General features: G+C 40.9%; 1 protein-coding gene and 1 long non-coding RNA gene across 2 annotated transcripts in view; one reads left to right on the forward strand and one right to left on the reverse strand.

Moving 5' to 3' along the window:
* Positions 1–12,295, forward strand: part of LOC109318084 — an 18,679-nt gene extending 6,384 nt beyond the window's left edge. Inside the window, exon 2 of the long non-coding RNA XR_002103178.1 lies at positions 11,957–12,295. This is a non-coding gene — a long non-coding RNA (uncharacterized LOC109318084). The remainder of the gene's footprint in view (positions 1–11,956) is intronic.
* OSBPL1A (oxysterol binding protein like 1A) overlaps positions 1–26,688 on the reverse strand; it is a 97,426-nt gene that overhangs the window by 67,154 nt on the left and 3,584 nt on the right. The window contains exons 2-13 of the mRNA XM_019547079.1: positions 20,274–20,359; positions 16,820–16,894; positions 15,899–16,010; positions 14,197–14,282; positions 12,449–12,593; positions 11,581–11,648; positions 11,427–11,471; positions 10,639–10,712; positions 10,484–10,544; positions 8,680–8,778; positions 7,079–7,204; positions 1,128–1,209 (exon numbers count right to left, since the gene is read on the reverse strand). Of these exons, the coding sequence (XP_019402624.1) occupies positions 1,128–1,209; positions 7,079–7,204; positions 8,680–8,778; positions 10,484–10,544; positions 10,639–10,712; positions 11,427–11,471; positions 11,581–11,648; positions 12,449–12,593; positions 14,197–14,282; positions 15,899–16,010; positions 16,820–16,894; positions 20,274–20,359 (1,059 nt within the window). The remainder of the gene's footprint in view (positions 1–1,127; positions 1,210–7,078; positions 7,205–8,679; positions 8,779–10,483; positions 10,545–10,638; positions 10,713–11,426; positions 11,472–11,580; positions 11,649–12,448; positions 12,594–14,196; positions 14,283–15,898; positions 16,011–16,819; positions 16,895–20,273; positions 20,360–26,688) is intronic.

The raw sequence follows: 26,688 nt of genomic DNA on the forward strand, positions 1-26,688 counted from the left end.
TTCAAGAGTAAACTGGATGCTTATCTTGCTGAGATCCTATGACCCCAGCTGACTTCCTGCCCTTTGGGCAGGGGGCTGGACTCGATCTCCCGAGGTCCATTCCAGCCCTAATGTCTATGAAATCTATGAAATTACATACACACACACACACAGGAACAGACCTGTTGATTAAAGGAATTTTCTACGACTGCTACTCTTTGGATTCTAACCGTATTTTAAATAAAACAAGCATTTTGAAAATTTGTGATCAATGGATTTCCCCCCCTATATTCTTCTACATACAAAAATGAAACAAGTGAAGGTCTCTCTCAAGCAGTTCAAATTCCTGTAGAATCTAAAAATAGTGAAAGTTCCACTTGTTAAGTGGAAATTTAAGCTAGTGGATAAGGTGTATGGCACAGGTTGAAAAAACTCCCAAGTTTTGTTTGGCACATCATTGTGACAGGGACACTGGAATGTACATCATGTCACTGCCCCATACCAGTTTACTTGTATTTAAAAATTTTAACCAGCCCACACACCCCAATTTCAGTTTGGTACTGCAATGAGCCATTACACAAGTTTCTTGAGAGAAGGAAGATAAAGTGGCAGTTGGTCAGGCAGTGAGACTGTTTATACCTTTTATGAAGAGCATTATATTTGATAATCAACTGCTTGTGCTGTTCATTGGAAAAAAAAACACAAACACACACAATTTTGGACTTCCAGTTTTAACACAATTGTTGAATACAATAACAAAATTTCACTAGTGCTAGAGCACTCCATAGCTGGTAGGGGCCATGTTGATAGGAACAATCAAGCTTTTGAGAAGCTACTAAAGCAACAGCTGTTACCTATTCTTGGAAAGTGACTTATTCTTGATTGGTAATTTAAAACAGTTGTTGTCATGTTCTTTTATTTTGCTGGGATCCTTTGACCCCAGCTGACTTCCTGCCTCTGGGGCAGGGGGCTGGACTCGGGGATCTCCCGAGGTCCCTTCCAGCCCTAATGTCTATGAAATCTTGCAAGCTTCTGAAGATTCTAGTTAACATTTAGTTCATTAAGCGGCCCATCTTTAAGAAGTTGCTTGGGAAATAAAAAAAGGCAACATATCATGAAATTGTGAAGCTGAAGTTTACTAGTTTTACCTCGTGCAGTATCTGGTGATTTAGCCATTGTGAGGAAGTCCGTAATCTCCTTATTTAGTCTTTGTTGGCATGTTTGTGCCTTCTAGAAACAAAGATTAAAAAACATTTCAAAACAAGCACCTGAAAAGAGTACTCACATGTTTCATCTATATTAAATAATCTTAGTACTCTTCAGAGAAAGCGAAGTGTTTTGAAAAATTTCATCCCAAGATCAGACAGACAAAATACTACGTGCAAGTCACAAGTAGCTTACAGTATTTTTTGGTGTACAAGACACTTCCTCGCTTGAAAAAGTTAGTCCAAGGTGTATTATAATGTGCAGCTATGTAATAAAACTGAAGCCATTGTGATAAATTTGAAATTCAGTCGACTTAAGTTTCTACAATATCATCCTTTTGGAGGGTAGCAGGGGTTGCAACTCGTATACCAAAATGTATGGCACATATTTTTAAGACACAGATTTCTGAGCGCGATATCTTTTGTTGGATGAAATGTATAGCTGGAGGGACACAGACAAGCTTCCGAGAACCAACGTATTCTCTTTCAGCTCTCCGAGAGAAGGGAGAAAAAAAGGGCAAAGCCTGAAATACACCACATTTATGTTTTGAAGTTTTTCCAAGCATTAAACTTCCATACACATAGTTCCAGTTCTTTGTCTGAAGTGCACTTCACTCAAGTACCACCGCAGACCAAAAACTAGGACTGTGCTGTAATTCAAACTTAAGAAACAATTAAAGTTCAGAGTCCAAGGAAACCATTTCCCCATTAACCTTGCCCTTGCATGTTGGCCAATTAAAAAAAAAATGAGTTAATACTGACAAGCTATAAGGTTCAAGCCATGGCTTCATTTTAGGAGATCCAAGCCCAAGCAAGTGCAGATACTGCATTCAGGATTAGGTCCCAAGGTTCCAGAATGCTGCCGAGACATCCACTTATACAAAACATCCCAACTTCAGAAGCCCCGAACCATTTTTTAATTCCAAACAGGAGCTACAGTCTGTATGTGTTTGCAGAGTTAAGAAATCACTAAATTTCTGATGAATCTAAATCAAATCTACAGGCAAAATAATAACAACAACACCTCCAGAAATTTTTGTTCCCTACCAAGAAGGGTTTCAGGCTGACAACTTACATCTGTAAGTGAAAAAGCTGCCAGAAATGTGCCAGGCTCTGGAAGTACAGTTATTTCAAGGTGACACAGCCAAGTACTTGGATTTCACAGTATAAATTTTTAAAACTCCAGTGAAGTAATTTTAGCTCAACTAGAGCAGAATTATTTACAAGTTGTTGATATAGGATGCTGCTTTTCCAATGAAGGGGAATAGTGCTATTGTGTTCTCCAGTTATAGCAAGCTCATGCCAGGTAGAAGAATGTGGTAAATAAGCCATCACATGTTGAAGTCAGCCACCTCAAAAGAGTAAACTGTACATTACTCTAGGCAATATTTCAGTTGGAGCAGTTGCATTTAAAATTTTTGTGGCAAGAGAATGCCCAGATGCAGTAAGAAAGAGGAAAACATCAAGGCTGCTAGATTGCTTAAGTGTTTAAGTCTAGCCATGTCTAATCCAGTATCTCCCAAGTTCCATATTTAGGCAAAAAAAGAAAAAATGTTCCCAGAGTCTCAACAATTTCTGTTACATTAAACATGAGTCTGGGGAACACCAGACTTCAGGTAAGCTGTTTGTCGTCTAGAACCAACATGTCAGAAGGGTCAAAAGAAGTTTGCATTAATTATCAGTTACTGCATTTACTTGAATATGAAGCAACCTTGAATACAAGACAATCCCCCAATAATTAGATTTAATAGATAGATTTATAAGCTTTCCATTTATAGATCGACAACCCTCTCCTAGTGTTCCAGCACAGAAAATAAGCCAATTGGCTTATAGTTCCCCAGGTCCTCCCTCTTCTTGTAGAATGACACAACATTGGCCTTCTAGTCTTCAGGTACCTCTCCAGAGTGCCACGAGTTGTGGAAGAGTTTTGCCAGGAGTTCTGCGCTGACTTCAGCCAACTCCTTCAGCACTCTCAGATGAAGTTTATTTATTATTATTATTATTTTGATCTCTCACCAATTCTATGGCAGTAGCAGGAAGGCTGTCATTCCTACCCGGCGTGATTTTTCCCTTGGCCTGGTGAAATACGGAGGCAAAATACTCATTCAGTAGTTCAGTTTTCTCCTGAGTGCTGATAACCAGCTGTCTTGAGTTGTTGAGCAAAGGTCCTACACTCCCATTTGTTTTCCTCCTGCTCCCAATGTACTTAAAGAAGAACTTCTTGTTGTCCTTGGTTCCTGTTGCCAATATAAGAGTTCAGTCACTGCTTTAGCCTTTCTAATCTGTTTCCTACAAGTGCAGGCCATTGTTGTATAGTCCTATTTGGGGCCTGCCCCAAGCTTCCATTGTTATAAGCCTCTTTCTTCTTTAAGAGGACTGCAATTTCCCTATTTAGCTAAGAGGGCTTCCCAGGCCTTTTGCTACCTTTTCTCCACATGGGAATGGACTTCTTGTGCTTCAAGGATTGTGTCCTTAAGGAACGACCACTCTTCATGCAAACCTTTCACCTTCCATCCCTAGTCCCGCAGCACTTTCCCTACTAGCGACCTGAGCTTGTTGAAGTTTGCATTTTTGGAGTCTAATACTTCTACCCTGCTATCTGACTTGTCTACCGTGCAACAGATAGTGAATGTGATGGTTTCATGGTCACTGTTGCCTAAACTGCCCTCTATATTTAAGTTGGTCACCATGTCATCTCCTTTGGTCAGAACCAAGTCTAGCAGAGTATCCTCTGGTTGGCCCATGCACCTCCCTAGTCAGGAAGAGCTGTCTGACACAGGCCAGGAAGGATCGTGACCGATCCAACCTGGCTGAGTGTTCCTCACAGGAGATGTCTAAATAATTGAAGTTGCCCATGATGACCATGTCTTGTGCACGCATGGCCTCTATCAGTTCTCAGGCAAACTTTAGATAAAACTACCAGACCAGGGGGAGGAACTCTATAGAATATACCTACAGTTGGGTCCCTCTTGCTGCACCCTCCCCTCCACAGCTTGATCCAGAGGGTTTCAAGCCATTCTTCTTTGGAGCTGATGTCAGCTTCCAAGGAGGTGTCCTGCTCTTTCACGCAGAGAGCAATACCTCCACCTTTCTTCCCTACCTGGTCCCTTCTATGCAGGGTGTAGTCTTCTATGGCTATGCTCCAGTTATGTGAGAAGTCCCACCAGGTCTCTGTGATCCCTACTAGATCATACTGCCCATATACACAGCACTTCTGTATCTATTTGTATAGGAGTTCAAACTTCTTTTTGTTGCAAAAAGATTTATATAGTACACCCCCTGCCCCGCATACCTCTACAGGCTGGTCTCATGACCAATGATTCACCTGACAGTCCAAGGCAAACATCTACATTTATATCACATAGAAGATTGCCTCAGTGCCCCTGCCTCCTCCCCACCCTCTGTTTCCCCAGTTCTTTCCCTTGTTGCCAGCATAGTAATCATCGTCATTGTTCTCTCTAGGTGGTCCTGCCTCTGAACAACCTATGCCAGTCTTTTCTCTTCCATGTGTCCTCTGCAGTTCTCCCCACTGCTTTTTCAGTCTTTCTGTAGCTCAGTCAGCGCCATTCTGACAGTCTTCAACTAGCTCATGTGCCTGCACAAGAGGAGATGCCTGGCCTTTTACAGGAAGTGAACTAGTCAAAATAAAATGTCAGGGTCTCTCATTGCTTGGACAAGTATTGGAACAGCACCAATCTGATCAGGGTCTTGATCTGTCACCATCATGAGTATGGATTACTTTCCTCTACACCTCCCTGGCATACAGGCAGTTCCAACAGACAGTGTTCTTCCACTGGCAGGTTTGCCTGGAGCAGTTCAATGGGCCCCTCTGCCCCATCTCAGCACCCAGTAGCCTACTTGTCAGTTCAAGTTCCTGTGCTTCTTCTAGAGGTTGTGGAAAAAGCACTCCCATATGGCCCAGCAGCTGTTGCCAACTAGTATGTCCATGGATGACAGTATCTTTTGCCCTTACCACTGCCTGCATCTTATGGTGGTTCATCAGGGTCTCTAGGGCCTCTTTGTACAGTTCATATTTGCTCCAGAAGCGTTCCAGGACCTTGTAGAACCATGACATCTCCAGGACCCACAGGTGTGAGTTCAGCAGCATGTACAACTGCCAATATCAGAACAGGTTCCTTCAGAAGTGTCTTATGAAGCACACCATTTTAAATTCTGCCCCAATTGCCAGTTTGCAGATCTGGTTTGTGTACTCGGCTCAGAGGAATAGCAGGACATTCAGAATTTGTCAAGCTTCTACTGTTTCAAAACTGCATTCATGGCACTGCAAGCATGCTAGCATAAACTGGTCTCTAACACTTAAGTTATTCTGCTCAGAGACAGTTTAGCCTTCTGAAAACTTTCTACTTCAGGTGTCAGCCAAACAGCATGGAAGCTTGAAGACGACCAGATCATCTTAAGTCCAAAGGAACCAACTTTAACAGCAGACGAATAAGAAATTTTCTGGAGAATGCCATAGGAGGGCTGGAAGTGATTACCCAAGCTACCCTAACATTTCTAAACCAAACAGAACCTTATGGGCCTATGGTAAAAGCCTTAAAAAGGCACACACCACTTCAAAGTCCTCCTTCAAAAGGTCTTTACAGTATGAGCCTTATGGATACAACTGTCTTCTCCATCACACACTCAGATTCTGTTTGTGAAATAGACAAGTTTTATGAAACCAGTTTAAATGTAGAATCAGTACCACAGAATAAACTGTGTTTCATGGAACACCAAAGACCCTCTCAGATACTTCCTTGAAGTTGTAGTTTGCCTTGTATTAAGTCAACATGAATTCAGGTTAGGGACCTATACATTAAAATAGTCATTATGTACATGTTTAGTTGCCCATTTTAAAAATGGAGTTCATAGATCGGACCAGTATATTGCTGAGGCTTGCATTCTATGTTTTAAAATACCAATCCCTAGTTTAAAATCAGATTTTATTGTAACAAAAGCTAATTACAAACAGATGGCTAATAATCAGTAGTTTGCCTTTTCTTAAGATGCCTGTCTCAATATGGTGTGAAAGATGAGAATGATTTGACATTTAAAGGAAGAAAACATGGTACATGAATTTTGAGTGTGAATTATATGAGAAGCTAGATTTTATCTGTAAAAAAAAAAAAAAAAAAAAAAAGTTTATTGTACACACATTTTATACTACAGAAGTTCATAGTGCTCACTATAAGAATTAAATTGACAGAGATAAAAGAAAATTTTGCTTTGCATTTATTGCCAGAAGAGAGAGTTCTGCAAAATGCATAGTCTATATTGCTAAGCCAAGAAAGACTGACAAGTATTAAATGCTTTGCAAGCAGCAGCTAGCTTGACAGGTGCGATAGAGGGTATAAGTCAATAAGCTAATTATCAGAAGCAAATTCTAAAGATATAGTATGCATGTATATTTTAAAAAGTGACTAATTATACTTTAAAAGATAAAATTAGCCAAAGCATTTTGCATACAAACTAAAAGGATTCTGGCAATGATTAAGTGAACAAACTAGTAAGAGCATAGTGTTTTTCCAGTGGCTAATTAAAACTAGACCTCACTGTTGCAATGAAGTCTAGTTACTACCAAATCAAGTGTGAAGCTCCCTCTGCTGATCAGAAGTCATAACAATGACATACTATCACTTGGTAATTTTCAAAACTACTCCCACCAAAATGGACTAACTTCAATTTGTATTACACGTGCAGTATCCAAGAATAAGACAAGACATCATATAAAATGGTATAAACACTATTACACTTTATGCAGCCATGAGAAAAGCCAAGTGAATGAGGGCAGGAAGTTAGCACCATTTCCAGATTGGGCAATAATGCTCTGATTTAGCTCAGGTGCTACGACTTTTCTCCTTATAAAAGAGTACAGACCAGAGTTTCATACATACTTTGAGAGTTTCTTCCAATTCTGCAACAGATACAGTATCATATTCCTCCTCATCACTACTCAGTTGCTCCTGTGTGCAGTAATGAGTGCTGTAAGCAGAGTGATCTTCTATAGCTTCCAACCAGTTCTGAAGGTAAAGAACCCACTGTTAGCCATTTAAGTGCACAAATTTTAGAAGCACACATCTCAACTTTAACAGTAACCGGAGCTTCAAGTTCAGAGATTCTCTCCACCCAATTGCAAAAACTAAGTATTATATTATATACAAAGTATTTTCATGGTTGTCAGAGTGCTGACAGACTTCTAAGAACTAGATTACTACTCTGCCTTGCAATTTCTACTGCAAGTACTTTGGAGCAAGGTCCATCATGCTGTGGTATCAAGTCTAGTAAAATAAGATCTTCTGACACTACTGCAATATAAGAGTCTTTTTGTCTTGAAATTTCATAGACACTAGGGCTACAAGGGACCTCATGAAATCATCAGGTCCAGCCTCCTGACCAGAGGGCAGGAAGTCAGCTGGGGTCAGATGGATGATCCCAGCAAGATAATTGTCCAAATGCTTCCCCAACATGTCCAGAATAGGTGCTTGCATCACTTCTGTGGGGAGTCTTTTCCAGACTCTGACAGTAAAGAAGTTTTTCCTTATGTCTAGTCTAAAATGGTCTTCCAGCAGTTTGTGATCGTTGGACCTAGTCTTCCCTTGGGGTGCCCTAGTGAACAGATCCTCCCAGTTCCTGATGCACACTGCTTATGTACTTATAGGCTGCCACCACATCACCCTTAAACCTTTGCTTCTCTAGGCTGAAGAATCCCATGCCTGTCCTCATACAGCCTGTTCTCTTGATATCTGATCATGAATGTGGCTCTCCTGGGCTCCACACTTTAGAAAGGATATGGAGAAGCTTGAGAGAGTCCAGAGAATTGAATGCAGTACTCTAGCTGTGGCTCTCACCAAGGCCGAACAGAATGGGAGGATAACATCTTGGGTCTTGCTTCACTTTTAAGAGTTTAGGGATATGTAAAAATATATAAATATACATACATGTATATTTGTATGTTTTTATACAGCTCTAAACTATAATATACACTGTCAGTAAATGTGTGTATAAAATTATACATGTACACACAATATTACATACAAAACATGTGTCAAGTATTGTATTCTTATTCAAGCCTACTAGATAAGTGTTTGGTATTTACAAATTGTGGCCTTAATGTCTTAGCTTTGGGCCCAATGGCAAGACTGGAAATAAAACACACTATTAGTAAGAAAGTTTCTTCTCATCTGAAATAAGGAACTACTTGAGGAAGCTGTTAAATTTTCTGTTACAAACATCTGGGCAAAAAAAGTCAGTAGACTGAACTGGATTTCTTGACATCACTTTCTTCTGGCAGAGAAGCAGGAGACAACGCATGGTTGTCCTGACATCAAAATGATCCAAGCACTAAAACCACGTTACAAAAAACCCAAAGCATAACAGAGCTCAAGGATTAACTATCAAGAGTTAGCTGTATTCAAAGTTAGGCTGGGATTCTCTCCTTTTAATAAATAATAATATTTAAATAAATAATATTTAACAAAAACTGGTCAATAATTACCTCTCTAGTTTGAGGAGAATTGTTTTTAGGAACTTTAAAACTGTGAACAGTGTCATCAAAACATCTGATAGAGAAGAAGCAGCTGTCTGTAGATTTTACCTGAGGATAAAAGAATTCACAGACTAAAAAAACAAAACAAAACAAACATTTCCTGGCAATTATGGACATATTTAGAGCACTGAACTACTACATTTTATTGATGACGAGAGAGAAAGAGAAATGTATGTTTACTCTGATTTACAAATGAAGCTTTATGCCAAACTTGCACATTAAATCTACATAGGAAACACTACATTCAGATTTAAAACGTACCATTTATTTGTGCCATTACCACTGTTGGTGGCTGGTATACCAAATCTAATGAAATCTATTAACAATTTATTCCCACGGGGCATGTGAATACTTAAAAACAGCTTGATCATACAGAAGCAAAGAAGAATAGGCCCCCTACATGCCCCTGACAAGAAAATGTTTTCTCCTTGCAAGCAAGCAAGCAATAATATTTGCATGGTTTAAAACCCAAGCAGGATATATCCCTACTGAATAGCATTAACATTTTTAAAATCAAAAGATATTTAGATTGAAGTTTCTGGAGTGTGGCATTCAATGCATTTTTTAAAAGACCTTGCTGGAAAGGAAAATATTTTACATAGGAATGCCTACCACATATGACTTCTTTGGGATTCTGAACCCTCCAAGCAAGCTAAAAGCGACTATGTTACACATTTTTAGTCCACTTGAAAAACATGACATTTTTTTGGTCTTTAGTCTGACAAACATATGACATAGTTAAACAGGGAAGGGGAGAGTCCACTGACATTATACAGAGGCTAAAAGCAATGGGAACACTGGAACTTCCGCTCTTGAAGTGAAGTGTTTTCCTTAGACTGTTTTGTGTTTTTTTTTTTGGTAAATTAGTTATGGAAGACAGTTCTGAAGGAAAATTTAAAAAACCACCCACAAAAAAACCCAAAACAAAAACACACATCCATGCGTTTCCAAGCTTACTTCTGGAAGGTTTACTTTCCTTGACCATTTACTTTTCTACTTCCCTCTGCTTTCTGAAAGTTACAGGGAATGATGAATGCATGGCTAGCTACCTCAGATTCAATTATTGGGGTGAAGAAGTTGCAAGCATGGAGCTGGACTTTTTATTAAGAGAATTTTACATGCAGCTTGCTGCAGCTCAGATTGAGCTCAAGCAGGGGTGAGAGTCAGGCAGGCAGCTGCTGCCTGCCCCTTCTGTCTCCCTGCCTATCCCCAACAGACTCTGCCCCCTTCCCCACCCCAGCTGCTTACTGGTGGATGCCACTCTAGTTCCATTCCCTGCCAGGCAGAAAGCACGCAGTATCTCCGGCCCCAGGGTGCTACTGAAAGACCAGCCAGGGGCTCCATCTCCCCTTGCCTGAAGAGGGAATGGAGCTGGAGCCATGCTCAACAGTAAGCAAGTGAAAGAAAGGAAGCAGAAGCTGAGTGGGGATGGGGGACGCCGTCTACACCCTTGCTGCTGACTTTCCCCCCTGTGGGGGGGAGGGAAATTTCAAGACAGCCTCCCAATAATTAGATTCTGTATGTGGAAGATTATAGCAAACATATAAAGTTTTCTGTATACAGAATTAGAGGTGCACCAATTTAAAAAAAAAAAAAACAAAAAAAAAACACGTTGGTCCATGCCATATTGGCACCAATAAACAGAAGAAAAAAAATTGACATTAAATCAGCAGTCGGCTTTTTTTGGCCAATGTGGCTGATAATGCCACGTGCATTATGTATAAAATACCCATATTTAAGTTTCACCTCCTACCGTGCAGATAGCTTGTGTTAGATGCTTACAACCTTGACGACGAGCATTTAATGCATCAGCCCTTTGGAAGATAAAAAGAGTATTTTTAAAGGGGAGTAGGAAGGGACTCCTAAAAAATGGTTAACAATTGGTACACTAAAAAAGGAAAGACTTACTGTTTCCGATACCAGGAAAGGACTCCATGTTCTAGTACTACCCAATAAAGTTTCCAGCCAAAAAACCTTGAACTCTGGAAGGCAAAGTTAATAGTCATTTCACAGCCAATTGCTATACTTAATAAATAAAATCAGGAGACTGATGGCTAAAAGTAGTACATTAAAGTAAATGACTCCTTAAAATGCATCGAAGAATTGTAAGTTATTAAGTCTGTTAAAACTATTATAATAATTTAAATTAACATTCTTAAAAGGAAATAAGTTTCTTAACAGTGTTCCTAAAAAATAACCAGGTAAACTTATACATATAAATTTTAATAAAGTCCTGCTGAAAATAGTTTAATTGGAACATTTCAACATTAGGGATATAGAATTTCATCATTTACTATATTCATTCAGATATCTGCTCCTTACTACTTAAAACCCCTTTATGAAGCTACCATAAAAATCTTTCTTTACACATGATCAAATTCAAACATTAGCCAGTTTTTTAAAATCGGTATCAGAAGGTAGATAGTGTTGTAAAGGGTTACCAGACTGAACAGTAGTCTCTTCATACAGAAAAAGACCTGCACTTAATGGACTCCACAATGTCCTTTTGGTTTAAGGCAAAACATGCAATTCATGTAGGAAGCTGGGACTAAACCATGTGTTGAACACTGGGCCTTCAATCTCCATCCACTACGGTCTACCAGATCCATCTACTACGGTCAGCTTTCCTATTTTGTGGCAAGGCAGAATATTTCCAAAATGGTTTTTGATCCACCAAGAAGTGTCAAAAGACATACCTTCCATAAGAGACCGTCGTAACGTTTTAGGGGTTTGTTGATCACCTATAAAAAACAAACAACGAAAAGTTTCTTTAAGCAAGCCCAACAGGATTTTTTTTGTTTTGTTAATTAAAAAAAAAAAATCCACATTGTTAGGATCCTTTGTACCCACCTTTCCAAGGTTACCTCTGAGAATCTGCTTCATTTCTGCACCCTGGGCTAGATCAAAAGGTGTCTGGTCTGTTCAATAACCAAGATGAGAGGGTTTTTTTTAATTAAAGCATGAGCAGTTTTTAGGTTTAGAAAAAACAAAACAAAAAACTCCCCACCAAACCCACGAACTGAGCTGTAACTACTGCAGCTATTCACAAGGGAAAAAAAACCACCCCCCACAAAAAAACACAAACCCAAAACTGTATTATGCAATAGTTACTCATATTTGAATGCTTCTATGGAAAAAGGGAATCAGTTTTAAAACAATGTACAAAAAGAACAGCTAACAGAAGAGTTGTAAGTTAAATCACAACCTAATGTTACCGTCTCCCCAGATCAACTTCTTATACTAGAGGCACTTTCTGAAGACCCACGTTTCTTACACCAACATTCCTGGCTTGCAAGATTCATTTTAAAAATCACTTGTCTGGAGAAAATTTTTGCTTGATGGATAAAACAGTATTAGATTAAGGTAAGCAAGTTTAAAGTTTTGCAAGGCTGCAGTAAAATTACATTAGCTTTGTTTTACGTTAGTCAGTACTTACCACTATTCAGTTACGCACAATTTAGTCAGGGCTAAGTGTCACTTTGTTGGAGTGACGAGACAAATATTGCCGATAGGCTTTGAAGGAGAAATGATGGTAACAATTCTAAATTCATCCTCAAAAGCTTAATAAAAAAACCTAACAAACTTTTACACTGCTTATGGAGAACTGCAGAGTCCAGAATACTTTTGTTAGCCACTGCTTAACAATGAAGCTGTTAAGAGACACTGGTACAGTCTGTGCTTCATTTTTACCCAACAAGAGCTTTTGTTGATTACTTACCATTTTTGTTTCTTATTTTTGGGTCTGCACCATTTTTTAGAAGTTTTAAGGCACACTGCTTCTGGGCACGGTATGCTGCACAGTGTAATGGTGTATTGCCCATCTGATCAGTACAGTTGATGTCAGGAGGCTTTGGCTTGTTTAACTAAGAAAAAAAAAAAAAAAAAAAATGTACTTAATGGTTAGTTTTTCTACACCATGGCAGCTGGCTAAAACTCATAAGCAGAAGTCTGACACTGCAGAAGAGTGACAAAAAGGAATCATGTAACAGGATGGAGGAGTGCTCAGCTGCCAAGCAAGAGTCCCAATTACAAGTAGAGGCGTTTCCTATAGCTCAGCTTACTTTACTCTAACTTCTAGCATAAAACATACCCTGCAGCAGGTTGGCTGCATTTCAGTGGTAAAACATGGTATTATTTTGCAGTCAGAATTGATACTGTTGGTATAGCCACAAGGGCTGTCCCAGAACCGGAGGTGCAAGATGTGTGAGGTAAGGAAGTCTTTTGTTTGACCAATTTGAGATTTAAACGGTCAGTTGTCACTGGTGATTACACTTCCAAGTAGTCAATTCATTATCAAAATTAGGTTAAAACTAAAGCAATTGTTTTAAACTTGTACTAAGCACAGACTATACTGCTTCTTTTCTCAGATCTGATGAAGGGCAGCTGCTGCCTGAATTTTCCCCCAACGTCTCTTTCAGGTATTCCAGAAGTTCCAATAAATAAAAGAAAGGAAAAAAAACAAAACACAGAACTGCTATTAGAATGCATATTTCCTTTAAAGCCAATCTTGAGCTAGACACTGACTTTCTAGAAAAGGTTCTAAAAAACAAACCCATGCAAAGAACCTTAAGTAAATCTTGACCGTAAAAGATATTTTACTTTTTTCTGGATTTCAGCCATGAAATCAACCAGTTCAAAGCCCTGAGACAAGATGTGCTTCCAGTGGCTTACAGCTTTTCTAAAGATACCAGTAGAGCTGAAACCAAGCATGAAACTTCAGACTGAGGGAGACTTGCTTTGGGAATTCACTCTTACAGTTATTTCAGGTAAAAGTAAGAAAGTACTGTAGTTTCTTGCACTAAATAGAAATGTATGCCATTTTTAGATACACTAGCTTGTTTAAATATTACAACAAACTACAATAGCTACCAATAGTACACATTCTAGACTACGGTGTCACCCAAAAGCCAGCACTTCCAGTGGTAAAAGGCTATTAACTTCATGTGCACTGATTCAATATGAACATTAACTTCCAAGAGTGCCCAGCTTGCTCCTTGGGTAATTCAGTCTTTGCCCTGCCAGAATGCTTCTCCTGGAGACTGAATCTGTATCTGTTGCTGACTGCAGGCATAGTACTACTATACAGCAAAGGCAGATTTTGTTTTGTGGTATGAACTTGCCACTTTATTTAACATTGTGTTGATTCATTTCGCATGCACCTGCTTGTCATTAAATATAGTAACTTCAGTCTAACTAACGCCAAGGAACTACCATTACGTCCTAAAAAAAGTTAACATACAAGTCAACACACAGTACTTCTCTGCAGTTTCCTTTAACTTGGCAAGGATGTCAAAACACTTGAAATCTTAGCATCTTAATGGATAGTAAAAGCCAGAGTACTAGTACTTTGGAATACAGTACTTTATATCATTTCAGGCAACACATCCTGGGTATAGACTAAAAAGATGTTACTTCTGCACCTAACAGTAGCACCATAAGGGACAAGCAACATGTCAAAAATCTTACCAGTACTGTGAGTTTTTCAGTCTCTCCTTCCCTTGCTGCTCCTAAAAGCTCCTCTTCCAGTTTCCTTTCTTGTGTCCTCTCCACTGCTGTTGTCAAAGCACAGACATTTTAGCTATCACTATTATACTCTCAGAGGACAACACACAACATCCATGGTTTAAAACATTCAAGTACCTTATTGCAGGGTTCAAGAAGTTGATGCTTGCTCATTTGAGGACTATGTCTACCAGCCAGGGAAATGGATAGCTATGGGAGCCATGCCCCTCAGGGTCATTTTAAAAATGCAGTACACAACTGTATAGAATGCCAAACTAATGCTGAGAAATATTTTAACAATTACTCAAGTTTCACAAGTACTTAAGTGTTTGCCAAGCAGTGCTAATTTAACAGTAAAAAGCATCTGTTCTAAGCTTTTCTAGGGGGTACGGCAGAAAGCCAATGGTAATATTTGATTACTTAGATCACGGATGCTCAACCCCTAGCTCACAGGCCAGATTCACGTCATTTGGCCCACAGGGCTCTCCAAGGGTCTGGAAATTTGGCAGCAGTGACAACTGCCACCACTTCTCCACCACCAAGTTTCCAACCCCTGCACAGCTGGATCAGGCCCTAGCTGGGTTCTTCCTACACAAACGAACTGGATCCCAGCCAAGTCAGCATCATATGCTAGAACAGGCCTATGGACTACATCCAGCTTGCGGACTGACCTGGCACTAATCATTCAGCACTCAGGGTGAAAAGGTCAGATGCCACTGACTTAGACAAGCTTAGGTTGATACGTCTTGATCCCTTTAGATGAAAAGGATCCTTTAGACAAAAAGCACAGAATGCCTGCTCACAAAGTCAAGTCCCTTTGTGTCACCTCAGCTTATACAACCAGAAGTACAAGACACTTCCATAGAGTAATGGTTATGGACTTCATTTTGAGCCTTGCAGTACTGTGGGGAAACATTCTGAGTAGTGGTTCTGAATGATTCTTTTATCTTCCGCAGCTGCAGACATTTAACTGAATAGGAAACTGCCTGTGAACGGAAGGGGAAATCAGCTAAGATGTGCACGTGATCTGGCTCGTCTCCTTGGATGCTGGTGTTTAAAGACTATAGAAAGAGAAATTCAACCCTCCTCCCCCATACACACACTTTAGAATAACAAGACTTGATACCCATTTGTAGTTTTATTTCTTGGCTTTTAAAGGAGACACCCCAAACTTCTCAACTAAGGCATCAACTCATTCTGACACTTAAGTCGCCATGTTTGCAAGCTACTAGTTCTAGAATTTGTATAACATCTTTAAAATAAAACAAAAAACAAAACAAAAATCCCACAAAGCTCTTGTTAAATCAGAGCATTCCTGGAATTGCCTTCCAATATGCCAATATACAAAGCCAATGCTTTAAAAAAGTCCATACCACTGGAAGGGGTAAAGAGATTTAAAAAAAATCCTGGCACCAAGTGTTACTTTTGATAAAAAAACAAAAAAAAAAAACAAACAAACAACTTAGGGCCTTAAAGTCATTCCAGATTTTAAAGCCCAAAGCAGACCTGCTGTATTGACCTGTCAGAGAATTATTATAGAACAGACTAACCATCATTTGCTTTGTATGGTGGAACTAGAAGCTACTTCAAATTTAAGTGAGCTTGGAGTCAAGGAGTGCTGCCTCAAAGTTATAAACATGTAGAAACAAGGATATATGGAAGTTACCTTCCAGCATATTTCTTATTTCCTTATTATGTGTGACATCTTTTGCAGTCTGTCCACTCCCATTAACAATAGAAGTATCTGCATTATATTGCAACAGTAGCATCACCACCTCCTAGAAAATAAAAATAAAAAGTTGAGAGAGATGTTTAGTCTTTGACAAAACAAATTGATAGTACATTGAAAAAATATGAATTTCAGTTGAAAAAACAAGTTTGAAAGTTGGGTTGATCCAGTTTTCTTTTGCAACCTTCCCCGTGAGGCTAAAAATTGTATAATGGGTTATTGCCCTAACAATAGGTATGTCACAGTAGAGCCAGACAGAAGATCATTTGACTGTAGACTGCAACAGTACTGTGAAGGAACACTGTAGTATTTAGGCACTCATGGAAAAAACATAATACTTCCTTATATTGGCATGTGACCACATATCCATGTAGAAGTGGTTCTCTAGTAAAAAACAAAAAAACAAACCCCAAACCAAAAAAATATGGACATATTTGTCTGCAAAGCCTAGGAATCAAAATGGCTTCTTTAATAAGAGCTAGAATAATTAGTCACATTAAATACTCTCTTTATAATCCCCACCCCAGAAGAGGCTCATGGAAGCTTGCAAAGAAAAAAAAAGCACAAGTTATAAAAATAGATCTAGAAATACTGGAAGTAAATATTTAATTAAAGATGAATCTACTCAGCAGATATTTTAAAGTGGATAAGAGACAGCATTTTAAATATGACTTCTATTTAGAAAAATGAAGTTTTAGTACCATATCCTGCATGTTTTGGTTTGAAATTATTAAAATAGAAATAAAGCAACATTTTAGATTCTGTTTAATCATTATAGTGTCCCTTTGCAGAAGCATCTTACGCCATGGTAACTTTACAAAGCTTGCAAACCCCAGAGTGGAACTCGGAAAATTTTACCTTGCGTCCAGTGAAAGCTGCACGATGTAGAGGAGTGTCCCCCATGTTGTTTAGCACATTTAGATCTGCACCAGCCTACCAACACAGAGACTGGTAAGGCATATTGGAAACATACAGTTTATCACTATGAAGAAACTGAGTTTTTTCTGGAGGGTAGCAGTACCGACACTTGATAAAGAATGAATTCCATGAATTAGGAGGCTTCCTCTATGCTTTACTAAAGTATTCAGAGAGAAGCTGCACCACAGCTCTCCAGTATCCCAGCATGCTTTGCTCCCAGGCTCTCTCCCCACCCCTCACAGGTCCGGAGAAAATGGTGTGTCACTAGGGTTGGGCTGTACTGCTCCAGTCAAGCAGGGAACCCCTTCACAATCCTCTCATTGTGCTGCAGGTAGACAGCCTGAAAACCAGTCTGGGTGAGCCAAGCAGGGCTGCTCTGTATACTGCTGTCATCCATCACAAGACAGACTGGAAGACAGCAGAGCAGACTCAGATGTATACACAGGAAGCCCCTGGCTGTGCAGCAAGTTGGCACTGAAGGGCTGTTTGGAGGTCTCCAGGTAAGTTTTTCTACCACGAAAGCAAACCTCAGAGAGCTCTCCCAGATCTTCTGAACATGTGTACACAGTCTATATTCATACTACCAAATGAATGAAAACGCATGAAAAGACTAATGGGCAGAAGTCTACAAAGACTTTACAAAGAGAGAACTTTTTGCTGCTATTCTGAAGCCAACTATCTCCATGCACAAGCTGCATAGAGGGTGGTTCTGGGTTGAAGTTGCATGTACAACTACTCTGCAACAATATACAGACATTACTGATCCAACTTGCCAATATTAAGAGGTTTCACTGTCTCCATGCTTGCTCCCTCCCTCTTTGCAGACCTAGTGGCAGTTCCCCCCACCCTCCTGCAACATGAAAACTCCTCCTTAGTCTGAATCTCAACCTTGTTTTTCCTATGCCTTCCCCACTCCCTTGATTCAATCCAATTCTCTTTTCCCTTACACATTACCTCCATCAGTGCTCTTTGCCCAGAACTGTGCTTTAGAAGATACCAAAAAGCCTTGCTACCCTTTAATAGCTGGGTTCTGCTGCTGACTGACCATGTCCTTAGGCAAGATATAGGCTCCTAATACATCTGTAGACGTAAATCCAATTCCCCCTAGAATGAGAAGTTAGACTCCTGAATACTTTAACTTTTACTCCTCACTGTTGCAGACAGGGCTCTTCTAAATACATGTGACCTATGGACAAAAAGCATTTGATAATATAAAAATCAGTATTTTAAGGCTGAAAAGGGGAAGATATACCAAAAGCTTCCAAATGCAAGGGATAGCGCTTTATTTTATGTTGTAAGCCATTTCTTTGGGTATATTTGTAGAGTAAGAGCTGGAATCTTTTATAAGAGTGGTCTCTTTTCACTTTATCAGCACATTGCTAATATGAACTTTTGAACATGGATATGGGAAGTATGGCTTTTTTCAAATAGTTCAGAATAGATATAAGATTTTAAAATCTATGACTTTTTTATTATTATTTTTGAAGTACTATCAACCAAATCCCTCAAGACTAGATTACCAGATGACATACAGGTTACACTTATTTTAGGGGTGGGAAAGAAGAAATCCACTGATTTGAAGCTTCCAGTGTCCAAGGCCGTTGCAGATGTTTAAGTATAGTAGTCACACAACTGGGGTCCAAGAAATTTTATACTCCAACCACAAAGTTATACAACATGCCATACAAGATATACATGGCAGCTCACTTGGTTTTGGGGGATTAGTTATAGAATTCCCTAAATCTCAAATCACATGATGACTAGCTGCTAGAGTGCAGGACCTGCACTAGGACCTTGCCAATGTGCGGAATCCCTGCAGGTTTCCTGCCAGGTCCTGCAGCCCAGGTAAAAGCTGTAGGGAAAGGCAGTTAGAAGAAGCATGGGCTGCTTCACACGTGGAAGAGGCAGCTGGGAAGCACAAAGCTGGACACTTCAGCTGAGTGGCTCCCATGGGTGCTCAGCAATGCAGTCAGGGCTTCCAGCTGCATGGAGATTTAAGAGATGCGGGGCGCCATAAGCCTGATAATCAGAAGAGGCTTCCTACATTTAGCTCATGGTCCTGTCCAGTCCTTCTCCACATCCCACCCCACCCCACCCCAAACCTGACTTACTTTCAGGAACTGGGGGGAGTCCCACAGGGAAGAGGATGGGGATGGGACATGACACGCTGGGTTCCAGGGCCACCCTTAGCCTGAACCCACTGATTAGACAGGAGCCAGCTATGCTCCAGACCCTGGGACTGTCCCATGCCTGATCATGATGCACAGCTGAGTCTTGGGATCCAGCAGGAGCAGCCATACCACATGTTCAATTAAATGAGTTGTACAAGCCATCAACTAATACGCAGCATCAATTTTTGTAAACTACACCATAAATCTAATATCTGCCAGGACCCTGGAGAGCCTATAATAAAAAATTCAACTAAAATTATTTGTCCTTGGATTGCAAATATGTACATGTTATTCCATGTAAATTTCAGGCATACGCTACCTCTGCTGTTGCTGTAGTGTCATCGCTTTTTTTTGTGGTAAGGGTAAACAGTAATAACTATTTGGAATCTAAAGCAAAGTGTTAAGGTAGTCCAGATTTTTGCATCTCTGGACCATGTGAAATACTGGTCATGACAATACTGAAATGGTGCAAGTGAGACTATTTCCAAAAAAATAGAGTATCAGGTAGAATAAAACACCACTTGAAAGCATCCCCCATTGCCCACTACTGTCTTGGTTTTTTTGCTGCATTAATTTTATAGAAGTTATCTGACATGCTAAGTGTAAACAAGCAACTAAAACCACAGGTTTTAACCCAATCAATTTGTCTACACTAGACTTCAGCAGGTGCTTAAGTGACAACCACAGTTTAAAGGAATGTGCAGGTGTTAGTTTAGACTACAGCCAAGAAGGATTTGTATCTTTTGGATCAAATTTAGGGTTAGGTACATGCAAAACCTTCAGTGTGCAGAGACAAGTCAGGTATTTTCACAGATGTACAATATGCACCTAGAAGTGTCATGGCATAAAATTAGATGCAAATACGCATGTTTCTTGAAAGAGAAGATCTCTGGATAACAGGCGTTTACAGTGCAATGACACCCAATCTAATTTTAGAACTAACTAGCTACATTTTTGGCACCAGTAAAAGCCTAATGGCAGCAATATAGGCTCAGCACAGTTTAGTTTTAAAGTGTAGACAGCAGTCACTTTGGGCACAGTGTAGAAGTACCCTAAGCTTTGCCTTTTTCTAAAGAAACAAGACTCTTGCAGTAAAAAGGACTTCCCCATTTATTCTGTCATCTTAGATGCAAGATTAGCAGACGGACTTGCTCAGCAAGTTTTTCACAACTGCTTTATGCAGAATTCTGAGGCTCATTTAGAAGTACAAATATTAGACATACCTTCAGCAAATCCTCAACCACATTCGCATGTCCAAAATAGCATGCAAGATGAAGAGGGGTCCAACCCAAATTAGATTTACTCCTGCCTAAAAGCATGAAACAAACAGGTAAATAGGTTTGTGGAACAAGACGAAGTACGTTTAGTGCAAATTAACGTCTTCCCGTCTCAGACATACAATATAGATAGGAATTCTCTGCGACAAGAGCTATATAAAACCTAAATGAGACTTACTGATTAGACAGATGTTTATAAAGACAACATGACACAAGGCGTTTTTTAATCCATCAATTAATACAGCACCAGAGCTTCTCTTTAAAGGCATTCTCTCAGATAAGGGCCATCCAACCTCCAAGCAGACAGGGACAACACAGTACAAGGGCTCCAACCTGCCATGCTCCCCCTCTACTCCCCCTGCTACTGTACTGCATGCAGTTAGTCCCAACCCCATCTCTCCCTCCCAGCTATGGGGCCAGGCTGGGACAGCAGTACTGGCTCTGAGCCACTGTTATGGGGCCAAACTGAAGCCATGCTTGGCATCCTAGGCTGCAGCAGGGGTGGAGCCTGATAGCACAGAGCAAAGGTAAGGAGTGTAGCAGAGAGAAGGAGAATTGGTGAGGGAAGACTGGGGAGGGGCACCAGGGCAAGCAGAGGGAGGGGAGACAGGCAGCAGCTGTGGCTGGGTTGGGAGCTGAAGTCATAGCAGTTGTCGTCCCCCCCACCCCATTTAAAATGGAAGCGGGGGGTGGGGGGCAGCTCATCCTCCAATTGAGCAAATACAGTAACTGCTCTTATTCAAAAAACTGTCCTGGCATATGCTTACAGGGAAATTGCCACCCAAGATGCTGAGAATCACTTATGGTCCCATCTTCAACAGGAATATAATGTTGCTGTCTGTACAGGTGAGAAGTGGGATGGCAAGCAAGAACAGCAGTATGGTCATTAACACTATATAGATATAAACTAAAGTTGCCTTGAGAAGGCAGTACTATTTAGATCCTTTGAATTAAACTTTGTATATGATAGCTCAGAAACTAGAGACAGCATAACTGCATTAGCAGGACACCCTGCCCAGGATAATTAGATATCGCCTTAGTTTTCATCATTTTTGTTTTTACAGGGAGCTTGCAAAAAGAGCCTGAAGCCGATTTCAAAGAGCTGTTAAAACAGCTTGTTGAAAAGAAAAGAAAAAAAAGTTTGAAGAAATTCAGGTTTATTATAACTGTGTTCTAAACAGCGATCCTATTAGGGCAGCTACCTCAAGGCTGTCTGCATTAGAGCAATACTGTACTGAAAGTCCATTATTGACCTCCCTTCACTTGTAACCAAAAAATGCCTAAACTTCTCCCTGATGCAGAGCCAGCTACTCCTGTGCTTCAAATCTAGGCCTTTCTTTCTGAAGTGTTATGGTTAGCTAGTAAGCTTAAACAGAGGATAAAGAACCTTCTCTAGGGAGAAGATATTGATTTTCTGTCTCTCTACAAGACTGAGGCATTTATCCAGTGCTTGGAAACTGGCTTTCTTGAGTGCAAGAAGAAAAAAGTAATTCCTGACTAGCTGCTATTTCAGGCATTTGGAAGGGCCCATTAAGCAGGCTTATGATAGCAGCTGAGCAAAGTCCCTGTTTTCCCCTAATTGGAGAGTTTCCCCTCTTTAAGATCAAAGTGGTCTATATTTCAGATGAAGCTGGTCCAAGTTCATTGGGGGGGGGGTTAAAATAGATCTTTTCCACATGAGTATGATAGGAGGCTCTTGGATGAGATTTGAACCTATCTTTATCCAAGATGCTGTCAGCCCTACAGTAGCAAAAGGCCCAGGTCTAATCAAAGTGACTGCCAACTTTGCCTAGACACAAAACACTCCTGCCAAAAGCTCAGCTTTCTCAGCCACCCCTACTCTTCTCTCCTGCTGATCTTACACTATTTCTCTCTCAAAGGAGATTTGAAACCATTTGCCCAGTTCAATTCGATGTGCAGCTCCTCCATTTAGAGCCGACAGATTCCTAATGCTTGCCTTCATTATAAGAGAAATGCAATATAGGCAATGCAGTGCTTCTAAAAGTTCAGTTTTGAAAGAAGTTGTTTCAAAGTTTTCCTTGATCATATAGAAGACACCGCTTGTGCATAATAAGCATTGGTGTATTCCACAAGTAATAGTTTTGGTGAAAATGAAGATGTCATCAGTTCCGATATTAGCAAACTTAACTTTATGGAACAGTAGTAAACAGTTGAAGGTTTTGTTCCGCACCCCCCCGCCTTCAGTCTGGAAACAGAACTACAGACTGTTTACTTAGACTAAATAGCTAGACTACCACTACAATAATCCCCATCAAGGGAGTTTCCTATAAGCAGAGCCGGAAAAAATAAAGGAATTAAAAAACAAAACAAAACAACAAAACCTACAGAAAGCTGAACTACAGCTTTCCAATTCAGTTTATTTTCTGTAACATTCTACATACAAATGTACAAGAAAAAACATGAAACTGCTACAAGGGTTTTACAATACCTACTTCTTTTATCTGAAGATATATGCCATTGTAATAAGATACCTTTTAAGGGAAAAAGTAGGCAAAAATTCACAGGTATAAATTGGTTACTAACTCCAATGAACTCTGCAGACTTTAAACAGGACTGCATTAGGTCAAGTTTGTCATCTCAGAACTATTTATCATTCAAGGAAATTCTTCAGTTCAGTGCAACAGATAAGAGATGAGGAAGAGCTGGCCCACATATCAGCTTTGCTTCTTCCATGTCCAAAACACACATCAGAACTGGAGGGGGTGGGGGAAGGGCACCCTCTGCTTCCCATTACCTTGTTTTGAAAAAAGTAACAAAAAAGGTGAAAAGTCTAAAAATCAAGCGGATTTGGGTACTTAGTTATCAGTTCCATTGCTTTAATAGAACCACTTCACAACTAAAATTTACTGACCACATGATAAGCTACCCTTCCTTTCTGCATTTTGTGCAAGTCACTATGGCTATACAACAGCTAGAACAAAAAAAAGGGCAATAATCAAACAGCAGATTCTCCCTCATCCTGCTAACAGGAGAACTATTCTTCATTTCCATTCAGCCGATTCTGTGGCCACAAAAAGGTCAGAGCTGGAAGGAGTCCACGTAGAACAGAAACAAAGCATCAAGAAATAGTTACATAAAGAGGGATGAAGAAATACTGTGCAACAGCCTTCTCTGCACTCAATCTCCAATACCAAGTGCCGGGAAGGTACAGATTTAAGTCTTCTGACACCCTCCTACAACTGGAAGCATTGTAGGAAGTGTTTCTATTCTTAGAGAAATTTCCTTTTGAACAGTTTTTCCTAGAAGACTGTGGGGGAGACTATGCAGATCCCTTCTGCATCTCTCCTCTATTTTATGCAGTCAATTTGTGGCAGTAATGTGTATATTATCCAATTGTTCAGATTAAGATAAACCTTGATCCCCAGTCTCTTTAGGCATGCTGCCATTACAGTAAAGGACCTTGTCGAATACCCTAGGGACTGTGAACAGTCTGAAAGACTGTATTAGTAATACACTTTCCATTAGAACAACAGTTTTCTGTACTTTTTGAGCACTCCAATATGGAAGCAAGAGCATGTCATAATCTAGTCTATGGAATAAAATGACAGGATAAGAGATTCAGAACTTGAAAATGACAAGGACTGGGAGATGCAGAACGGGTCATTATACCCCCCGTTCTTTCAGAAGGAGCAGTTAAAAAAAAGGAAAGGTCTTTATTTAAGATTAGAGACACTTCCTACAATGCTTCCAGATGTAGGAAGTTGTCAGAAGATTTGTTAGCGTCTCAAGCATTCCTCCCCTTACTATCCATCCATGTCCTAGTGGTTATGGATGGTGAAGACGGTCAATTTAGTGATTAATGCTTGCTGCATTTCACTGAAAAGGCCAAAGAGACACACATCATACTGATGCTGGAGAGTCCAACGCAGAGTTGACAAGCACTGTGGCAGTCCTCTCAGGACAAAGTAGTGATGGCATCATAGAGATCCCTCTGTGAACCCACATTCAATGCCCATTTCAGTTGGATGCAGAAGAATCTGGGCAAAGTTCCACTTTGATGTTCTAGGATACTGGAGCCTTGGAGGAAACGACTTGTCTCTTAACTGAGAAGTCGCCTGTGCTTTCCTTGACATTAAAAGCACTTCTTCTTATGGCAGAGGCACCAATGTAGAAGAGGTTCTCAGTGTTCCAGAAGCTGGGTGTGGGGGATGGGCCTGATCTCTAGGAGTTGCTTGGCAGGATCCAAAAATGGCCACATTACTATAGAAGATGCAGGTCCAGTGTATTCTGGTCTTCAGTGTGTGCTACCAGAAGGACCTGCAAGATGGATCAAATGCGTCTTTCCCTTCGGTATTTTTACAGAGGACTCCCTATCCAGACTTAGCTGCTGGAGACCACAAAACTGTAATAAGGTCATGAATTCGGTCTTCTTCCAAACCTACATTAAGTAAATCAAAGTTTCAGCAGTCTATCAGACTGAAAGCTTCCAATATCAGACAAGGTTATATACAAAGTAGTCTTGGTTTAGTGGAGTTGCCCAAGAATCACCACTATACAAGATGGAGTTCATTTCTTCAAGTGTGAAAACAAGTTCACTTCTGATGGCATAGGGGCCAAGTCTCAACAGTTTCACAGCAAAATGGCTGTATGCAGCCCAGAGTGCACACAGCAGACAGAGGAAACTAGCCATGTTGGCTTGAAGTTAAAGCAGAAGGTAGCACCTTAATGACTCCCCAGATTTATCACTGGATTTGTTACGGAAAAATTCAGCATCAGTACTTTTATGTATGCTGAAGACTTAACAACAGGGATCTGGATTTTCCGTTTCCCATGGAAAAACAGAAAACTATGGATTGCACCCCTAAAAGAGGAAAGCAAAACAAAGCAGGTTCTTCCTTTTAGCAGAGCTGCCCATGGATTTCCCACTTTTGCAGAGATCTCTGCAGGCTGGCAGAGTTCCACCCTGCAAGAGCATCTTGCAAAAAGAGGGTGGCAAACCTCCAACCCTGTCCAGAAGGGGAGGGCAAGAGGGCAGGGCCTAAGGCTCTCAAGAGAAGCAACCCGAGCTGTGTGTGGAACCCAAGGCAAATCTTCCCATGCAGGGCCCCACCCCTGCTCCGATCTTAGACCCGGAGAAGCTGCCACAGCCATTGGCACAGGGGGTGGGGACGGGCTGCAAGTCATTGGATGCAAAGTCGCTACTCTCCTCAGTTCCACCTGGCTCCACAGGGGCCCCCAGCAGTTGCCTTGATTTGCTCCCCCCCAGGGATGGCCCTGGCTCTCAGTCACTCGAGACTTAGCTCAGGCTCTCTTTTCCTTCCTGGAGCCTGAGCTAAGTGCAGCTTCCAGGGGGCCAGGGACCTCCCTCTGGCAGGGCTGGAGGGCAGGGAGTAGGCATGTGGATAGGGGCTGAGGAAGTGGGGAGGTGTTGGGGGAAACCCCACATGGAGGGCCCGCCCAGCCAGCAGAACATGGACCAGGAGCTACACCCTTAAAGACAACCCCCACCCCCAACAACAACCCAAACAAGAAACCCCCAAACCCAAGGCCTGAGCAGACTCCATGCTTCTGTGCATGTCTTCAGGTAAGCCGTACATGGAAGCTTGGAGCCTGCTCAGACCAATGGTGTGCAGCTCCTGGTCCACCTGCCACTAGCCAGGAGGGCTTCTCACCTTCATTTGCAGCTTCCTGCAGGAGTGTGGGAAGCCCCACAAGGTGTAGAGCCCACTTGGCCAATAGCTGGAAGCTCCTGGTCCACGTACATAGGCCAGGCTGGGTGGGCTGTGTGCCTGTGCAGCTTCCTGCACTCCTGTGGGATGTTGCACCTGGAAGTGCAGAGCCTGCTTGGGCCAACAGCACGCAGCTCCCATATGCACTCCCCACTCGCACCTTCCTACATACTCCAGTCTCATGCCCCCCCACCCCATATCCACATCCAATACCTTCACAAATCCCCGCCACACACACCCATCTGTACAAAGTACCCACATATATTTCTAAAGAAGGTTCAAATAGTGTTATATTTAGTTTACTTTGTAAAAAAGTACTTAATTTTGCATAATTGGAGTTTTCCTGCACATACATTCCCTGGGTTGTACCTTGTGGGATTGCCTAGGGACTTCTTCACAGCACACTACCTCCCAGCCAGGAATCTTGCCCCAAGCCTCCCACCTGTTCACAGCCCCTGCAAGCATACTCTCAGTCTCCCATTGCTCCACAGATTCTAGAAGCCTGCCTGTCCCCCTCCCTTTCCACCTCCTACACGCTACAACTGCACGTAGTGTTAAGCAGGCTTTGGAAATGGGCATTTGGAACTAGTTGATCTTCAGCAGTTGTAAAACTAAGAGTCCATTAAGAAAGCAGTAGCATTTATTTACAGCTGTTTATGTACATTTAACTC

This window comes from Crocodylus porosus, unplaced genomic scaffold (assembly GCF_001723895.1).
Source record: "Crocodylus porosus isolate Cpor-Errol unplaced genomic scaffold, CroPor_comp1, whole genome shotgun sequence".
Classification (NCBI taxonomy): Eukaryota; Metazoa; Chordata; order Crocodylia; family Crocodylidae; genus Crocodylus; species Crocodylus porosus.